This window comes from Borostomias antarcticus (assembly GCF_949987555.1).
Source record: "Borostomias antarcticus genome assembly, chromosome: 1".
Classification (NCBI taxonomy): Eukaryota; Metazoa; Chordata; class Actinopteri; order Stomiiformes; family Stomiidae; genus Borostomias; species Borostomias antarcticus.
Window position 1 is genome coordinate 31,110,813 of NC_140234.1, and position 17,713 is coordinate 31,128,525.

The 17,713-nt window shown below is 45.2% G+C and overlaps 1 protein-coding gene across 2 annotated transcripts in view; it reads right to left on the reverse strand.

Moving 5' to 3' along the window:
- Positions 1 to 15,797, reverse strand: part of cuedc1b (CUE domain containing 1b) — a 28,432-nt gene extending 12,635 nt beyond the window's left edge. The window contains exons 1-2 of one of the 2 annotated variants that reach the window (XM_084445144.1): positions 15,587 to 15,797; positions 2,632 to 3,276 (exon numbers count right to left, since the gene is read on the reverse strand). In XM_084445144.1, the coding sequence (XP_084301270.1) occupies positions 2,632 to 2,940 (309 nt within the window). In that variant the 5' untranslated portion in view covers positions 2,941 to 3,276; positions 15,587 to 15,797. Of the gene's footprint in view, positions 1 to 2,631; positions 3,277 to 15,223; positions 15,303 to 15,586 lie in introns of those variants that run through there. The other variant, XM_084445145.1, reaches the window with a different exon arrangement.
- Between the last annotated feature and the right edge of the window lie 1,916 nt (positions 15,798 to 17,713).

Genomic DNA, 17,713 nt, shown 5'->3' on the forward strand with positions numbered 1-17,713 from the left:
ATTCCTGAGGCAGCTGAATAAATTCAACATACCAATGGCTATGATGGTTCTCTTCTACACCTCTACAAAAACTATGATAAATGTATCGTAATCTGAATATTTTTAGGTGTTTGACCTGACCTGCCCATAGTCTTCAGTGGGAGCAGTGAAAACAAGCGCCAGGGGAATGCTTATGTTCAAGCCATGCCAAATATTTACATCTTGTGCTTCCATTGAAAAATCGCCAGAAAGTATGCTTCCAATCGGGTTTTATTTATCATATTATATCCATTGATTTGTATTGATAACAAAGCCAGAGATGTTTAAGTTTCATCTGCGCCCCATAATTGTTTTGATCAACAGACACTTCTACCTAACGCTATGAATGAAATACCAGCTGCAAAGCAATCCTAGGCTTCTCGACTTGTTGTTGTTGTTATTGTTGTGTAGGCCTGTGACCCGGAAGCGGCTCCTCTTCTTCTACGGTAGCCTCCAAACTCAGTCAAGACCTCCCAAAGCGGAAGTTTACAAATGTATGTACTGCAAGTGAAAATAGTTCTGCAAGTGAAAATAGTTCTATGTTGCTAAATGATAAATAAAACCCGATCGGAAGCATATTTTGTGGCAATTTTTTTATCAAAACATCAACGGACACCAGCGACCACTCGGTCAGTTTCTTGTCTTTGAAAATGAGAGTTTATGGTGTTTTTGAGGGATTTTGTCTATGCACCTATGGATCCATTGAGTGTGTTAGCGGCGACGGGCTAAATCTCAAGTGCGCACCGTTTTACGAAACTTTGATATAGGCCGTTGTATATGATCGTAAATAACCTTATAACATGGCTTATAATCCTAAATTCCGAACCTGTCCCTTGATATGAATCAAGCCTAATCAAGCTGGGCTATCTTTAAATCAAACGTTTAATATGAATCAAGCTGGGCTATCTTTAAAGGGATAGCCTGGAATTTTTGAACTCGGGCCTCATTTTTGACTTACCCATAATGTTGTTGATTGATGGAGATAATTTTCAGTTGATTCCATGCTCTCTCATTCGGGCGCTCACGGCTCGCTAATGCTAGCACAATCAAACCAAACCGGATAGCATTAAAATAAAACTCACTTATAAACACTCCACAGTGCACCCAAATCGGGGCTCATTTGAGTTTTAATACAATAATTTTTGAAGTCCAACTATCATCATGTTTGAAAGAGATATGTCTGACTTTGAAGAGGGTGATGATGAGTTTAGTTCATCTGGCGATCTTTACTTATTTGGAGTGTTTATAAGTAAGTTTCCTTTTGAATGCTAGTCGGTTCGGTTCGATTGTGCTAGCATTAGTGAGCTGTGAGCTCCCAAACTAGAGACAGCATGGAATCAGCGGAAAATTATCTCCATCAATCAACAACATTAAGGGTAAGTCGAAAATGAGGCCCTAGTTCAAAAATTCGAGGCTATCCCTTTAATACTCTAATATACTCCTTGAAAACAGAACTGCTCACTACAAGAAGGGAAGTAGAAGGGATGTGTGTGTGTGTGTGTGTGTGTGTGTGTGTGTGTGTGTGTGTGTGTGTGTGTGTGTGTGTGTGTGTGTGTGTGTGTGTGTGTGTGTGTGTGTGTGTGTGTGTGTGCGTGTGTGCATGTATGCCAGTGTGTGTGTGTGTAGGGGAGGTGCTTAAAAAGCCCATTTAAAAGGTGCATTATCCCGGTAGTTTCACGGTTGACTGAGATGGTATCCAGTCTGTGCTGGTGTCAGCAGCATCTCCAGTGGATCATGAAACTGCTGCAGGCTAATGCACTACCACTGGGATGAGCTGCGTTAGCTGGCCCTACCCTACCATACCCCTTCCTCTGCTCTGATGCTACCCAGAAAAAGAGGTCAGATTTGGGATGAATCGAGCACCACAAGGGCAGTCTCATGGTCCTCCGCAAGGTGCAGAGCAGTTAAAAGCATCTCAGGTGGAAAGAATGCAAACTGACAAAGGCGAAATTGTAAGAGGAGAGGGTGAGAGAGGCCGGTCATGGTCATAGTAGTTTTCCTATAGAGGCTATTTGAAGCACTGCACTTAAGAGAGCACCTACAGAAATCTAACTCCACTGGACAACTTCTGGGTCTTTAGTAGCTTCTGGTAAACTTAGTATCCGTTCAGTAGTATCGATTCCTCAAGTCCTTGGTGCTGAGCAGGTCTGAAGGAGGTGGTTAGCCTTAGGTTATAAGTATACAGCTAACAGCTAAACGCTTAGGCCACACAGGGAAAACAAGACAGGATCATTAACATCTACAGTATAACTTTAGTTCTGACCAATAGAGGGTACAGTACTAGCGAATAATGTTTTACAATCTTCATCCCAGCACCAAACATAAAGTAACAAACATAATTCAACCAACTGAAGTCCTTGATGACCAGTAAGGAGCTAGAGCTAAATCCAGCACCTCCCTGTGCTTCTCCAGGGCAGAATTACACTGGGCTACTGTCCATGAACGCTAGGCTAATACGACTGTTCCAAATAAATATGAGTCAAATAAACCCATGAGGGATTGGTCTCATACAATTTGGCACGCAATAAAAAATCCACTCATTCATTCATTCACTAGACCTTTGCTCCGGATAGGAATGTCGGTGACCCCCCCACCGAGTGATCGCACACTGACCTCTGGGGGTATGCTGTCATCCGAGTCGGAGCTGTCATCCGAGCCACCTCCGTTGATGCTCATCTGGAGCAGCTGATCGATGGTGGCGTCCACAGCCCCGTTGTTGGAGCGCAGCACGCACTCGATGACCTCGTAGTCCATGCTGGGGAACATGGTCTTGAAGTCCTCCATGGCCTGGTTGAACTCCAAGCGCCGGACCTGCCTGTTGGGCCGGCTATTGTTGAGCTCTCCCTGGGCGGAGCTGCCTCCCCCTCCCCCTCCCCCGCCACGGGAACCTCCATTACTGCTGCGCCTGAACAGGCTGGTCATCCCTACGGTTAGGATGGCACCTTGCACTCGCCTCACACACGCACGCACACAAACACTCAAACGTCTGTCAGTCCCTTGTTCTAACCAGCTGGCCTGCTCAGGTTCTACCCTCTCAGTCTCTCCTTAATCAGTCTCTCATCGTAATACAAACATGTCCGTCCTCTGAGGGGGAGGGGAGAGTCCCACTCTTCTTCTTCTTCTTCTTCTCTTCTTCTGCTGCTGGTTATTCAGCTGCATCCAACACGGAGGGTTGTGGAGAGGGGGCGGGGGGGTCCTGTTTTTAGGTTCGACCAGCTGTCAACTGTTGAAGCAGCAGTGTCTCACAGCAGTCAGCACCTGAGAGACAGAGAGTGAGAGATCCTGTTAGCAGAGATAGAGAACATCACAGAGATGCCACCATGTAAACAACATCACAGAGATACCACCATCATAAAGAAGACCAAGAGTCAAGATCAAACTTCATGTTCACAAAATCTAGGCAAGATAATGAATGCTGTTTTGTTTATTTGCACTCTTGTATAGTTGGATTTCTGCATATTTTGTACCTATTCTACATTTGTACGTAGTATGGATTATGTAACTCCTTTGATGCTGTGTAATTCACCCCCCTTCACTAACCAACATAGAAAACAAGATGGCATCTGACAAGTCTACCAGTTGCATACAAGAACTTCGAGCAACTGATCGGATCGGGAAGAAGCACTTAATAATTCAGAACCATAATCGTCCACAGGGAAATAGAAAGAAGGAACATTCTCCTGTCCACAGTGATTACATATCTGGTAAAATGGTGCCTGTGTCCAAAGCAGGGCTTGTCATCTCCCGCCTGGACTACTGCAACTCCCTCCTTGCTGGAGCCCCGGCATCAGCCATTAAGCCCCTGGAACTTGTCCAGAAAGCTGCTGATCGTCTGGTGTTCAACCACCCCAAGTTCTCCCACACAACTTCCCTTCTCCGTTCTCTACACTGGCTCCCAGTAACAGCTTGCATCCAGTTTAAAACTCTGGTAAGTTTAAACCTCATAGCCTACAGAGCAATGAAAGGAACAGCTCCCTCCTACCTCCAGGTCATGGTCAAGCCCTACACCCCCTCCCGACCACTCTGCTACCTCGGGGCAACTGGTTGCCCCATCACTCCGAGTCCCTTGTGTCGATTGACACGGTCACGGTTCTTCTCTGTCCTGGCCCCACAATGGTGGAATGAACTGCTCACTGACGTCAGGACAGCAGAGTTGCTGCCCATCTTTCGCCCTGGGCTCAAAACTCACCTCTTCAAGAAGTGCTACCACGATCCTCCCTCTTAAGCACCTATTGTATTTTTAGTGTGCTATTCTTGCACTATGCCTTCAGCACTAGACTAGATCATGCTCTTAGTCACTTGTTTTAGAAAGGAGATGCACTTGTGAGTTCTGGCAAGTAGTAGTACATTGGCTTTTCCTACGTTAAATGCAACTATTGTAAGTTGCGTTGGATAAAAGCATCAGCTAAATGACTAATGTAAATATAATGTAAATGGCCAACGTTTGAAAGTGTGCCAGTGAAGTGGGGATGGGGAAATACACACACTCGCGCCCAAAGCTACAACAAGCATACTGGGCAGACATTTATCCCTACTTTATATTGGGTTAATTAGCCAAGCAGCTAAGAGCTCGCTGTTTATCAGCGCAGGAGGGGAAGTGCAACGTGCACACACACACGTGCGCACACACCCGCACGCACAAAATAAGATAAAAGACCGCATACTGGTAGCCAGCTTAGCCCAAGCTTACCATAGCTGACATCAGGCCATTGCAGATTAGTGTTAATGGTAGTTCACAGAGTGAAACACTGGATGAGACCAGGCGGTAGTGGTTGAGGTCAGTCTAACAGCTGTGGCAGGATGCCACAAATAAACCAGGGCAACCAGGAAAGAAATGACCTGGTATGGGCAGAATGCAAGATGTCTCTGTTCTATAGAGCCAGTGTTTCCCCTACCATTGCCTTGGAGGGGCCCCCACAACGGGACCTCTTGCCCCTCCTGAAAGACCCAAAAAGCCAAAAAATAGCAGACTTTTAGATCGCTAACGTTTTTAGTAAGTCAATGAAGTTTAACAAAAATTATTATCGCGGCTAGCAGACATTTTCTGACTGAGAGTGAGAGATGATGAAATGTAAACATTTTCTGTTGCCGTAGCTAGCTACATAAGTAATGTAACCACAGTTTACTGTTAGTAACTATGTAGGCTACATTAGCTAGGCTATGTGTTATGGACTAAATGACGTTGCATTCAAGTTAGTTCACATTTGCAAATTTAGGCTATGCATTTTCAGCAATGCTTTTGCGATTTCTTTTCAGATGTTAAAGGAGAAGGCTCTTTTTCGACAACATGGACCTTATTTACGGCATATTATAAGACGTTTGACTCACCGAGATAACTTTGGTGTAATTCGGAGGCCTGTAGAAGAAATTTAAAATCCAACGCGAACCAAGTATATCCATGTAATGGCGGCAGACGGGGCACCGAGAATGCAGCTTCTAAAAAAAGTATTTTCTGCCGCAAAACGGTTGTTTTCATCAATCTATTTTTATGAATCGCTAGTTGTGCTTCCATAGAGCGAGGGCTTGTTGTGGTTTTCATATGCCTCTGTAATATTATCTTTAGAAACGAAATAAAGCTTCCCCACTTGCTCCAGCACGCATGCGCACAGTGCGCAGACTGGCTATTCTCCGTCTGTAGGCTACACTCGCGGCTCACATTCTCTACGCTACGATCGGCTTGTTGGTGCCTGGAATATTGTGTGCAATATGGCTGAATATTTATCAGATTTTGAGGATATAGAAGATGACTTAGAATATGATGGAAGCCGATCGTAGCGTAGAGAATGTGAGCCGCGAGTGTAGCCTGCGGCAGAAAAACATTTTTTAGAAGCTGCATTCTCGGTGCCCCGTTCGCCGCCATTACATGGATATACTTGGCTCACGCTGGATTTTAAATTTCTTCTACAGGCCTCTGAATTACAACAAAGTTATCTTAGTGAGTCAAACGTCTTATAATATGCCGTAAATAAGGTCCAGGTTGTCGAAAAAGAGCCTTCTCCTTTAAGTATTCACACACATTTTCTGCAGGAAATGTATTTTTTTTCCAAAAAATGTTTTATTTGTTGTAAATAATTTTTAAAAATGTATACGTTATGTGCCCTTCATTTCATTTCAGCTCAGTGTAGAGAAATGCACCGATACTAAGAAACGCCTGCACGCGTCTATAACGACACTGTCGACACCATGTATCCGTGACACCCCCTCTGAAAAAGATCATAGGGGAGAGCTCTCTGATATACCCTACCTGGGCTAGAATCACAGCCTGACCGGGGACAGACGGTCTCTGATAGCCTACCCAGGCTAAAGTCACAGCCTGAGCGGGGACAGACAGTCTCTGATAGCCTACCCAGGCTAGACTCACAGTCTGACCAGGGACAGATGGTCTCTGATAGCCTACCCAGGCTAAAGTCACAGCCTGACCGGGGACAGACGGTCTCTGATAGCCTACCCACGCTAGACTCATAGTCTGACCAGGGACAGACGGTCTCTGATAGCCTACCCAGGCTAGACTCACAGTCTGACCGGGGAGAGAAGGCTGATTCAGGAGTCCATGTGTATTTAGAGATTAAATGGGTTGGGGGGGCAATAAGGGATCAATCAATAGTTGCAGCCCTTTTGGACATATTGGCAGTACATGGATGGATTTTGTGATGTTTTTTATTTGTAGCACAAATTAATTGTTTAATTAACAACTAAAGAGAATGTGAAGGCAATATTTCATGTGGTACAGGCTAACCAGCACCATGAGCTAGACCTACTGTAAACCAGAGACCCCCAACATGGTAGTAAGATTAAACAATGCCTTGTAACCTATCGTCCCCTCATATGGGCAGACTAGACCAGGCGCAGGAATCTCTCTAGAATCTAGATATTGAACAATCATCATGCATAACATACGCATACTGTAGCTCCCGTTACAAAAATGATATCTGGTAATTGTTAACATTGTGAGACTATAACTTGTACTAAACTGAAAGGAGTCTGTACCAAATGTTCACTAAATGGCTGGTTGGGATCAACTAACATGTATATTTTTCAATACCAGGTACAGTATGCTATTCAGTGGATTCCACAGGCCTATAGAATACGTGTTCCTGTGCTCCCTCCTGACTTTCATAACGTCATCACATAAACAAGTGATCACTAGATCCGAAAACTAACTTATACAGAGCAAAGACAAAGTCTAGGTTACTTGAAAGTAAAAAGACGAAAAAGGAATACGTAATCCTTTACCTCACAGCGACCTCTCCTCAGTAGAAAAAAAGACCAGGATCACAAGTAGAGTTCACATAATCCCTGACTTGGAGCAAGCGTCGTCTCCAAGTCTAGGCATCTGGATTCTCCCCATATCTGCTTTCCATTTCCAGAAGAGAGGGGGGTCGGGGGGGGGGCGTTTCAAAATATGTGGGGGTCTACTGAGGGCAGCGGTAGCATCTTTCTGATGTCTGACGTCCTGGACATCGCTCGCTCTTTCTTTCCGCCCCCTCCTACCTCGTTCCCCCTAGTGCTGGAGGGAACAATGAGCCCAGTGCCAGCCCCGAGCCACATGGCAGTACCAGGCCCCATCAGCAACCCCCCATCCTCCTCACTTCGTATTGGCATGGATGGCTCTGATAAAAACAGGGTGCCTCACTTTGCTCTAGTGTGACACTTAGGCTGGTTCTGAGTGTGTATGTGTGTGTGTGTGTGTGTGCGTGTGTGCGCGCGCATCTGTTTGTCTGTCTGTCTGGGTGCATGTTTGGAAAAAGTAAAACTGGTCAGAGACCATGTGTTTGGAAAAGGCACACCAAATAACACACAGCAAGTCTTCTAACATAGCAAGTTTGTGATAAAACCGATTATCTCTATGGTGAGATGGTCACCCATCTCAAACGACATTGTTTAAGAACCCTATTGAAAAGCTAGATTGGTAACCATGGATACAATTGGTAGCCAAGGGTTCTACTGCATCATAAAGGCCCACCTGCACCAGCCCTCAGCCAATCCGCTCTGGAATAACAGCACCATAAAAAAACACTCCCAGTCCAGGTGTTAGGCTTAATACCCCACAAGGGGGTGGGGGCCATTGAAGCGTGTACACAAAGAGCTGTCGTTTCTCAACGGTTTCTACCGACGTGGACGATCCACATTTGTTATCCTGCTTGCGTTCTCCTCTCTGGTCCATTTGGGACCAGACCATTTTCCAATTCCAGGCTAGTTACTCTCCCAAAAACAAGACCAAGCTGTTTCCCAGTCCTGTCCTGTTCTGTACTGTGTGCCTTTCACTTCTGTTCAACAGTCGTTTGGAAAGAGTGAGGCCCCTCTTTTCTCAGGAGGGGCAGACGTGGCAGTCACCCACACACCCCCACCCCATAGCCCCTCAAAGCAACAATAATAACAACAACCACAACACTGCACATACGCACCCAAAGTTGGCTGTTAGAAGAGCACACACACTCGGACAGACGGACACACACACACACATTCTCTGACTGTGCAATATAGAGGATTCTTCTCAAATGCTGCTCACGTGAATTAAAATAGGGATGATGTCCTGCCTGTGTTGGCTGCAGGCCAAGCAGGATAGCCAGATGCTGCAGTTCTTTAAAAAGCCATTTTGAAACCAGGCTTGGAATTCAGTCAGTGCAGAGCTATACATCACAAGTATTATAATGACCAGACAGATGACTGGAAAGCGCTAGAAGAAAATCAATTATAGCCTAGTCTAGCATCAGGCTGCTACTACGAATGGGGCAAGTGACCAAAATGACAGAACACTCTTGATTTTGACAAATAGATCAGTGATTACTCAAACGTTTGTGAATAGGGGGGTTGTGACATTAGAAGTGCATCAAATAATTAAGATGACAACCTGCAATCATGGAATTGGGGCTGCCCCTTGAAAGTTGACGAGTCAAATCATCAGTTGCAGACCCTTAAGTCGAGATTCTTTAAGTGGAGCAGTTGTTTTTTTGCTCCCCTGTCAAGATGCGCTGGTGGGCTTAGACATCTCACCTGCCTTGTGATTTATATAGGACAGGCCAGTCATTCGTTTTAGACCTAGGCTATTACTGTAGCTAATTGTTGTGCTGTAAAAGGAGACTTAAGACAGTGGAAGGAAGAAGGCAGGGAACCACTCTCCCCTCTGCTATGAGCCTAGCCTACTGTGTGCTAGCAATCACATGCATTTTCCAAACGGAATATCATATCACAACACAAAACTCATCAATCTTCTTGATATCCACTGGAAAAATATTTTTCCCCTTGGACAGATTGAGCTCTAACGTCCGCGATAATGCTTCAGTGACAGGCAAAACATTTCCTTATTGACTGCTGCTCAACGCAAGAGCCTATTCGCGCACGCTTTCAAATGCGCAGTTGAGGAGACTATCGTCAAATCACCCAAACCTAATGTAGGCTATGGGAAACACTGCATAAAACATGGGGGACAAGTAGATGGACAATGTGGGCTAGATGACGCATGTTTAGCAAGAAAAACAGGCGCCTTTATTGTACTGCCTGCGAGTATGATTAGTTTGACAGCTGTCCCGACTCCCGCGGTTTCCCCTCAGCCTAACGTTAGACATATGGGGAACGAGGAACTTGAAACTGCGTGGTCATAGTGTATTTATTTTGGTGTGCTGGGACTACTGCCTCTTGTGGTGGCAACATAGAACTGCAGGTCAACAATGGGACGGAGGGAGGGAGGGACAACTAGACAAATGCTATCTATGGTGCGCTGGCTTACAGCCACTCACAAAAAAGAAGGAACGAATCGTTGAATCTCTGGTTTGAATAGGCAAATCTGATTTGACTCAATATTCAGAGTCTGGGACAGCCCTACACGGAGTTCCCCCACCCACCTCCCCCAACACACACACACGCATGCACACAACCAGCACAATGAACTGTTGTTCTCCTGTTGCCAGATTGTCACAGAGGCGCCAGGTCAGGGGTCCTCGGCCGCTGGGGGAGGTGATTCCCTGGGACGAGGGTCAGGCCTATACAAACAGGCCACTTTCTGTCTCGTCCTGTTTTCACAGCCAACAAAGGTGCATCCTAAACCATTTCAACAGCCTCTCCTAGCGTTCTATCACCCCTCTCTCCATTGTCACAACACAACTGCATCGTGCAGCATTACAATAGGAGGAGCACGGCATAGGCTGACTGCACAGAGGATTATCCATAAACTTAACCTTTATGTAACTGCGTTGCTTTGAAGTGCTAGCCTAGCTTCAGACCTTTCACCGTCATAATATTACTGTGATCTTTACAATCCTGACCCACACACAGATTCTGTCTGTGCTTGGAAGGGAAAGAAAGAGGGGTCAGTTGTGCTCGTGGGCTCAACAGTGAAATCAAGTAGTAAGGTGGGCGACAAGGAGCTTTGGGAATTACTCAAATTCATGATGGTTTGTAGTGAACTTCACAAAGATCCACCCCTAGTCGATGAAAAAGCCCCATGATCCTTCATCTTGATCCCTGAGGCAAAGTTGGCTGGCAAGTGATTTTGGAGGCCCAGTACACCATGGCATGGGTGATTCTAAAATGCCCAAATGCCACCCAAAATGGCCAAACATGTCCATTGCCTGTCACCGTCAAATGTATTTGGGTCAGTGAATGTTTTCGGTGGCATGTATTTGTTGGTTAATACTTTAGCAGGATTATGAAAAAACTACTGGACCGATTTTCACAAAACTCAGTGGAGGGGTGTAGCATGGGCCAACGTAGAACCCATTAAATGTTAGAGCGGATTGGAATCACTGGGCGGATACACAAATTAAAACAAAACTTGTCTCACTTGTTCACTTTCACTTTGGGATTTAGGCTCAGGTCTTTGTCAATGTGGCTTCCAGTGCTAAATCACAGTGCCTTATGTGGCGTTGTGGTCGAGCACAGGACTTCCAATACTGGAGGTGCCAGTTCCAATCCTGACTGGAACATTCTTTTTTATTTTTTTTATTTTTTCTTAGAACATTGTCTCTTTGTTAGAATGAGGAGTTCATTCAGCGTTTGACATATAACTTTACTTGCAGTTTTCGCAAACAATATTATCTTTCTATGCATTTAAAACAAAATAATATTAATCTAGTTGTTGGAGCACTAGACTCTGATGGACATGTAATGGTAACTTTGGATAGGCTCGCCTTTAACGTGTTGGACGAAGGACAAATGCTGTTTTCATGACAATTGCAGGGCTGTCTCTCTCTGCCCCATGATCAAGGGACACAGGCTGTCATTCTGTCATTCAAAATAGCCTACCGCAGAGCTGCCAACTCTCACGCATTGAGAGTCAGAGTCATGCAAATTACCCTTTTCACACGCTGTCACAACACACCGATTTTTCAAACTTATAACAAAAAAAAGCATTCAGCAGATGCACCATTTTACCGCGAACTTACAGCCTGCTTTGAAATTTTTGGAAAGACCAGTGCTCTACATCGGAGGCTTCTAAAACATCCACACTAACACAGAGATTTGTAACGCCCAAACCTTGGACATCTTCAAATCAGCCCTCAAAAGCCACCTGTTCACCAAGGCCTTTGACCTGTAGTTAGTTAGTCCTAGTTGTTAGTTAATAAGTTAGTTAGTTAGTATTTTTGTTTTGGTCTGTCTCTGTTGTCTGTCTGACTTGTCTATCACTGTAAAGTGTCCTTGGGTTTTTAGAGAGGCGCTATACAGTATAAGTGTAATTTATCATCATTATTATTATTATTATTTTTGTTATTATGTTTGATGTAGTTTAGAGTAGGTAACGTTAGGTAACCTGCCTGATTCGTCTGGAAGATTACCTCGCAAATGCATGCAGCAGTTATCCATGATGAAAAGCTTACAGGCGAGTATCTGTTACAATTACAACTATGTTGTCTACTGTAGGCTACATCAAACATAGCCTACTAATACAAATCCGCAACACCAAACATGTCCTGCTAGCACGTACATGTGCACAGAATCGCGAAATGCATTCATGGGCGGAGGTTTGTGCTCACCGAGCACCATTTCTAGTTAACAATTGTTTTACTGAATCAATTAGTCCAAATGTCATTCCCTTACCCAGGGAGGCCAAGATTTCAGGCAGAGCTGGAGGAAGAGAGAGCCAGGAGGGAACCACTTCCCTACATGAATCAGGTAGTGTGAATCTAGATCATTGGCTCTTAAGCACTTTCAACTTTTTGTCACCATGGATGGCCCCATCCTTCACCCATTCTAGGCCCAATAACCCTCCCAAACGTGGAGGTGTAAAACAGCCTAAGGCATTGTGCAGTATTATTTTCCCATAATTGCACAACCTTGTTGTCGTTTATCCCTTACATATTCTCCCTCTCCCGTTGTCCTGTTACACGGCAGCCCTTCTATGCATTACAAAACAGGAAGTTCTCATCCATTCTTCACCTTGCTGTTTCCAACAGGCAGGAGCTTGCAGGCCTCATGTCAAGGGCAGTGACAATAAGAATAACTGTGGTGAAGAAGAGTTCCAGGTCACTGAAGTAAAAAGAAACGAATAACAAATAGAACTGTTGATCCCCTCGACCAATTACAATGATCCTTTGTGTGACCCATAAGCATGGCACTACAGAAGCTGTGTGACACTCCAATAGCCCATAATCCTCCTGTTCAATGACCTGGTTTTGTGCAGAGGAGGAAGGATGAGAGGGAGAGAGAGAGAGAGAGAGAGAGAGAGAGAAAGAGAGAGAGAGGAGCAGTGTTGCAGTGAGCCCATCAGTTTCAGAAGCGTTAATCAAAACCGAAAAAGAATCCCTCCATGCCCTTTGTCCAACTTCTCTTCCTCATTTCCTGGAAGCCTCCGATGTGTCATCCTTGCTGCATCTGTCAGAAGGCACGCTATAAAACGAATAATGACCCAATAATGACTGAGGCAGGCCATTTCCGGGCCATCTGCCACACAGGGGGTGCAGGGGAGTTGTTGCCTGCTCCTCCTGGGAGCTAGAGGAGCAGCAGCACTCACAGATCCCTGCTCTGTCAGACAGACTCACCAACCTCACTGTGCACAGCAAACTGTACAAGCCCAATACTGATCATCTAGGACTTTGGAACCAGGACTTTTTGTTTGTTTGTTTGAATTATGTTTGTTATCATTTGACTGGTTGGATAGCTCAGACAGATTCATCTCATTGTGTACAACAATACTGCACACTTTAGCCATACCGGTCCTTTGTTTAGTCTTTCTACTGCCACGACAAAGAGTTGGGTGACAGATGCTTAATCTTGGTTATAAAAGTTAACATAACAAACTTTTTTTGTTTGTACTGAGCCTCACCCTGCTCTTTCAGATCACCTCATTCAACATGACGGGTTTACTGAGGTATAGAGGTCTCTGAACCCAGGCATGGGGACTAGACTAGTTGCTCTGTGAATGACACCCACCCCTTTCACTGCTCTACAGCTCAAGGTTCCCACAAGGCATCACTTCTTGTTTTTTTTACGGTGTGGGGTTATATGAGAGCAGAGGGAGAAGGGGGAGGAGTTCTATGATAACAAGAGATACTCCGCCTCCGCCCCAAACTTTGCTGCTCAGGCAAAAAAAAAAAAAGTCTGGGGTTAACAACAAATTTTGAGCCAGAATCCCAGAGTGATTATGGTTCTACTACTGTAGTGTTCCATAGCACCTGCTGGTGAGGGAGGTGTCTGTGTGCTGAATGGTTGTCCACTTTAACATTCCGGCTGGTTTCAGTAGCTCCAAGTTTTCAGCAAATCTCTCCAAATGATTTATAGTGTTTTTATGGTTGTGGTTTTTTATGGTTGATTCTTTGGAGACACATCCTGGTTGGGTCAGTTTGACCATGACCCTTTGCCATCCTCCTTGAATGTTATTCTAGGGTCAGGAGGATTCAGTGCGATACCAGAATCCACTGCCCTTGATACGGCTTCAGAGATTTCCCCTACGCTTCACTGCCTTCTCCCTGTCTCTGGAGGGGCCAAATAGAGGGCCAGGAGAGGCGTGATGAGACCTTGTGAAGTTATCATCCTCTGGTCCATAGGTCCTATGTGTAGACGAGGATGTGGAGCATAATCACAAAAGAGATCTTCATTAGATGCCTCAATCCAAGCTCTATGGTTTATGTTCAAAGATGGATTGACTGTGTGTGTGTGTGTGTGTGTGTGTGTGTGTGTGTGTGTGTGTGTGTGTGTGTGTGTGTAAATTCAAAGTCATTGGACTACATCACATCATGTCTCATTCTAAGAGGATAACACACAAAACTAGAAATGGTGCTCGGAGAGCAGACCTCTGCCCATGAATGCATTTTGTCGCTGTGCACGCGCTCGTGCGTGTGAGCAGGGCATTTTTGTATTGCTGCAATCGTTAGGTCAAGAGATTTATGCAAGTCCAAACCGCTCGTCTCTGTGACCTTCCCATGTCAAGATATGGCTGTTTCAAAGCCCCATTGACAATACATTTTTGGCTCCTGAATTTAATGGGTTCTAAGGTGGCCCATCAAATACACCACTCCACTGAGTTTCATGAAAATCAGTCCAGCAGTTTTTGCATAATCCTGAACCAAAAAAATGAATGGCCAGTCGTGTTTGGGTGGCTCGTGGACCCACCCCGTGATTCAGATCCACTCCAAAATGTAATGGGTTCTAAGTTGGACCATGATACACTGATACACCCTTCCACAAAGTTTCGTGAAAATCAGTCAGTAGTTTTGGTGCTGCTAACAGAAAAACAAACAAGCAAACGCACCCATGCACGCCACCAAAAACATTACCTCTCACCCTGGACTGCGGCGGAGGTAGCAATAGGCACAGTTTTCAATGCGGTCCTTGATGGTAAACAAAACCTTCAATGACTTTCGATTAAGAAAACCATAATAAAATCTACACATTTATGAACAGACCTAGGCTACACTTTTTGAGAAACCACCACCCTGATTTATCGGGTCAGTGGTCCAAACATTTCTGAATAAATTTAATATAATTATTTCAAATAAGACACATTTACAGATGAGGATGAATGATTGATACTTTATAGTGGTGGTTTCTGTCGGTTTTATAATCGGCTTCATCCCTGTAGCTACAGTAAACAAACTGCTCGTAGCTCCATAATTGAGCACTAGGCTATTGAAGCCGCAGCCAGCAAACTTAGGACAACTACGTAGCTAGCAGGAGCTGGACAGTTGACCGTGTCTACTGCCTATTTACAGCTAGTGTTAGCTAACATCAAACTACAAGGAGGTTACTTGCTTGTTTTCAGTGTGTAACTAACGTTTTCAGATACGATTGAGCCACGTCGTGCCAGAATGCAGTAGCTGGGCTGGAGGACCAGAGGCCTCGTCTGTTATCCCATTCCCAACAGTCCACCACGAAAACATATTAACGTTAACGTTAGCTAGCTGGGTCGTTCAGGTAACTAGTAACGTTAGGCTAGCATACTAGCTAGCTAGTAACGTTAAATATCAGCTGTCTTTGCCCAGTGTCCTTTCATCTTTGTGCACACTTCAATGCGCAGCAACTCGATTATTGTCCTGTTTTCTTTGGCACTAACGTTAGCAAACAAACAAAACACAACAGTGACGTGCTAAGCTAGCCGAAAGGGATGGCTAGCTAGCTAAATCTGTTATTTACTTACATTACAGTCAGCGAACAGTCCACGTTCCTTTGTTTTTATGTGTGTGATGTTTTTTTTGTTTTTTTTTAAATCAGCGTCTGCTAATTGAGATTAGGTCCGTGAAACAGTTCGACAGTTAGTCCCTAGTTTAGGACTAGCTAGCTACTAGCTTCACCATGGCCCTGTGTTGACTGATAACAACCAGCTAGTAGCCCCTACGAGAATACCAATGCCCGTCGGTCACAGAGAGCCTGCTGCATCAGTGTGTGCAGTCCCAGGAACACACGCAGATCCACACAGCTTCCTAGTGGTGAGATACGTGAAATACACCGGGCATGAGAGTGCACGGAGTATTATTGGAGAGATTTGGTGCATGGGTGAAATGAGTGGAAGAAGGAAGGAAACTGCTGACATACGTGATATGCGGTTATTTTTACTGTCAGAATTGTCACGCGACTCGTGCCAAGTTAAACTGCTTTACAGGCAAACTACTAAAACGCCTTTAGTTTGTCTTATATTTCACGCTAAAACTGCTGACCTGGGCTCGATGAACACTGATTTAGATCTATATAAAGTAGCCCAACCATGTGGGGGGAAAACCTGTAATATAAGATGTCTCAATTTGCTACTTTATTAGTGGGGATGAATGGAGCCCTCAGCTGCTGCCACAAGCTGGAGCCATGGCACGCTGTTTGCCATGGCTATTAGAGATACGCTGTTTCCATGGCTATAGGGAGCCAAAGCGTAAAACTACGCCTTCTACTGGTTTGGTTCGCACCTGCCCTATCATTTGCATGGGAGAAAATGTTGAAATAATTCTAAATCGATATAAACACAAAACGTAACGACAACAACACATACCATTTTGGATAGATAAAGCAATAAACTAACTATATCAACTTCCATCGCAATTTTTGCATCCTACTCCTGTCCTTTCCCCTCTCCAGGGCTCACGCCAACACTACCCCGAGTCTCCGTAACCCCTCTAACCTCGTCTATTCTACTCTCTCAACTCATAGCAAACAAGTGGTGACAGGGGGACTTTGGAATTGCCAGTCGACGGTGCCCAAAGCTGAGTTTATCTCAGGCTATGCATCCTCGCTCTCCCTCAACTTCCTTGCTCTCACCGAGACATGGATCACACCAGAGAACACTTCCACACCCGCAGCCCTGTCAGATGTGTACTCCTCCCACACTCCCAGAGCTGCGAGGCGAGGTGGTGGTACTGGCCTGCTTATTTCTCCAAAATGGAAATATTCTCTCGTCACTTCCAGTTTTCCCTGCCCTCTTTCGAATTCCATGCTGTCTGTCACGTATCCAATCAAGCTCACCGTTTGTTGTGTATCGCCCACCAGTGAACTCATCAACCTTGGTGAGTTCCTGGAGGAGCTTGATACACTAGTCTCGCACTTCCCTGATGATGAGTCCTCACTCATCATTCAACATCCAGAGTGAGAAATTGGAACCTCTTCTCTTTCCTCTCCTCCTTCGATCGTCACCTCTCCTCTTCTCCTCCTACTCATGTACTCCTCTCTAACCAAAGTTTAATGTCCTAGTCCCTCTCCCTCTTCCCCCGTAATTCCTCCTCCTACCCACATGGTTACTACCCGTAGCCACCTCCGTTCGCTCTGCCTTATTGGCCTTTCCTCTGCTGTTACCTCTGCCCTCCTAGGTTGCCACTGAATCCTTCTCTCTCCTACCCTCTGATACTGCCACTGATCTTCTCCCCTCTACTCTTTCCTCCTCTCTGGACAATCTGTCCCCTTATCTCCAGGCCAGCACGGCCAACTCCATCTGCCTCATGGCTGTCGGACTCAGTGCGTACTGATAGACGGAGCCTGAGAATAGCTGAGCGTAAATGGAGAAAAGGCAGACTCCCAGAGGACCTTCTTAATTTCCAATCTCTTCTTTACGCATTCTCCTCCTCCCTGTCTGCTGCTAAAGCTGCTTTCTTCCCCTCTAAAATTCTAACCTCTGCTTCCAATCCTAAAAAACTCTTCTAAACTTCACTACTCCAGCCCCCACCTCCTACTCCTCCCTTCTCTCTGACGATTTTGCCAACTTCTTTGACAAGAAAGTTAACGATATCAGATCCTCTTTCCCCCACCCCCCGGCCAACGCACCATGCACCAACCTCATCTCCCCAGC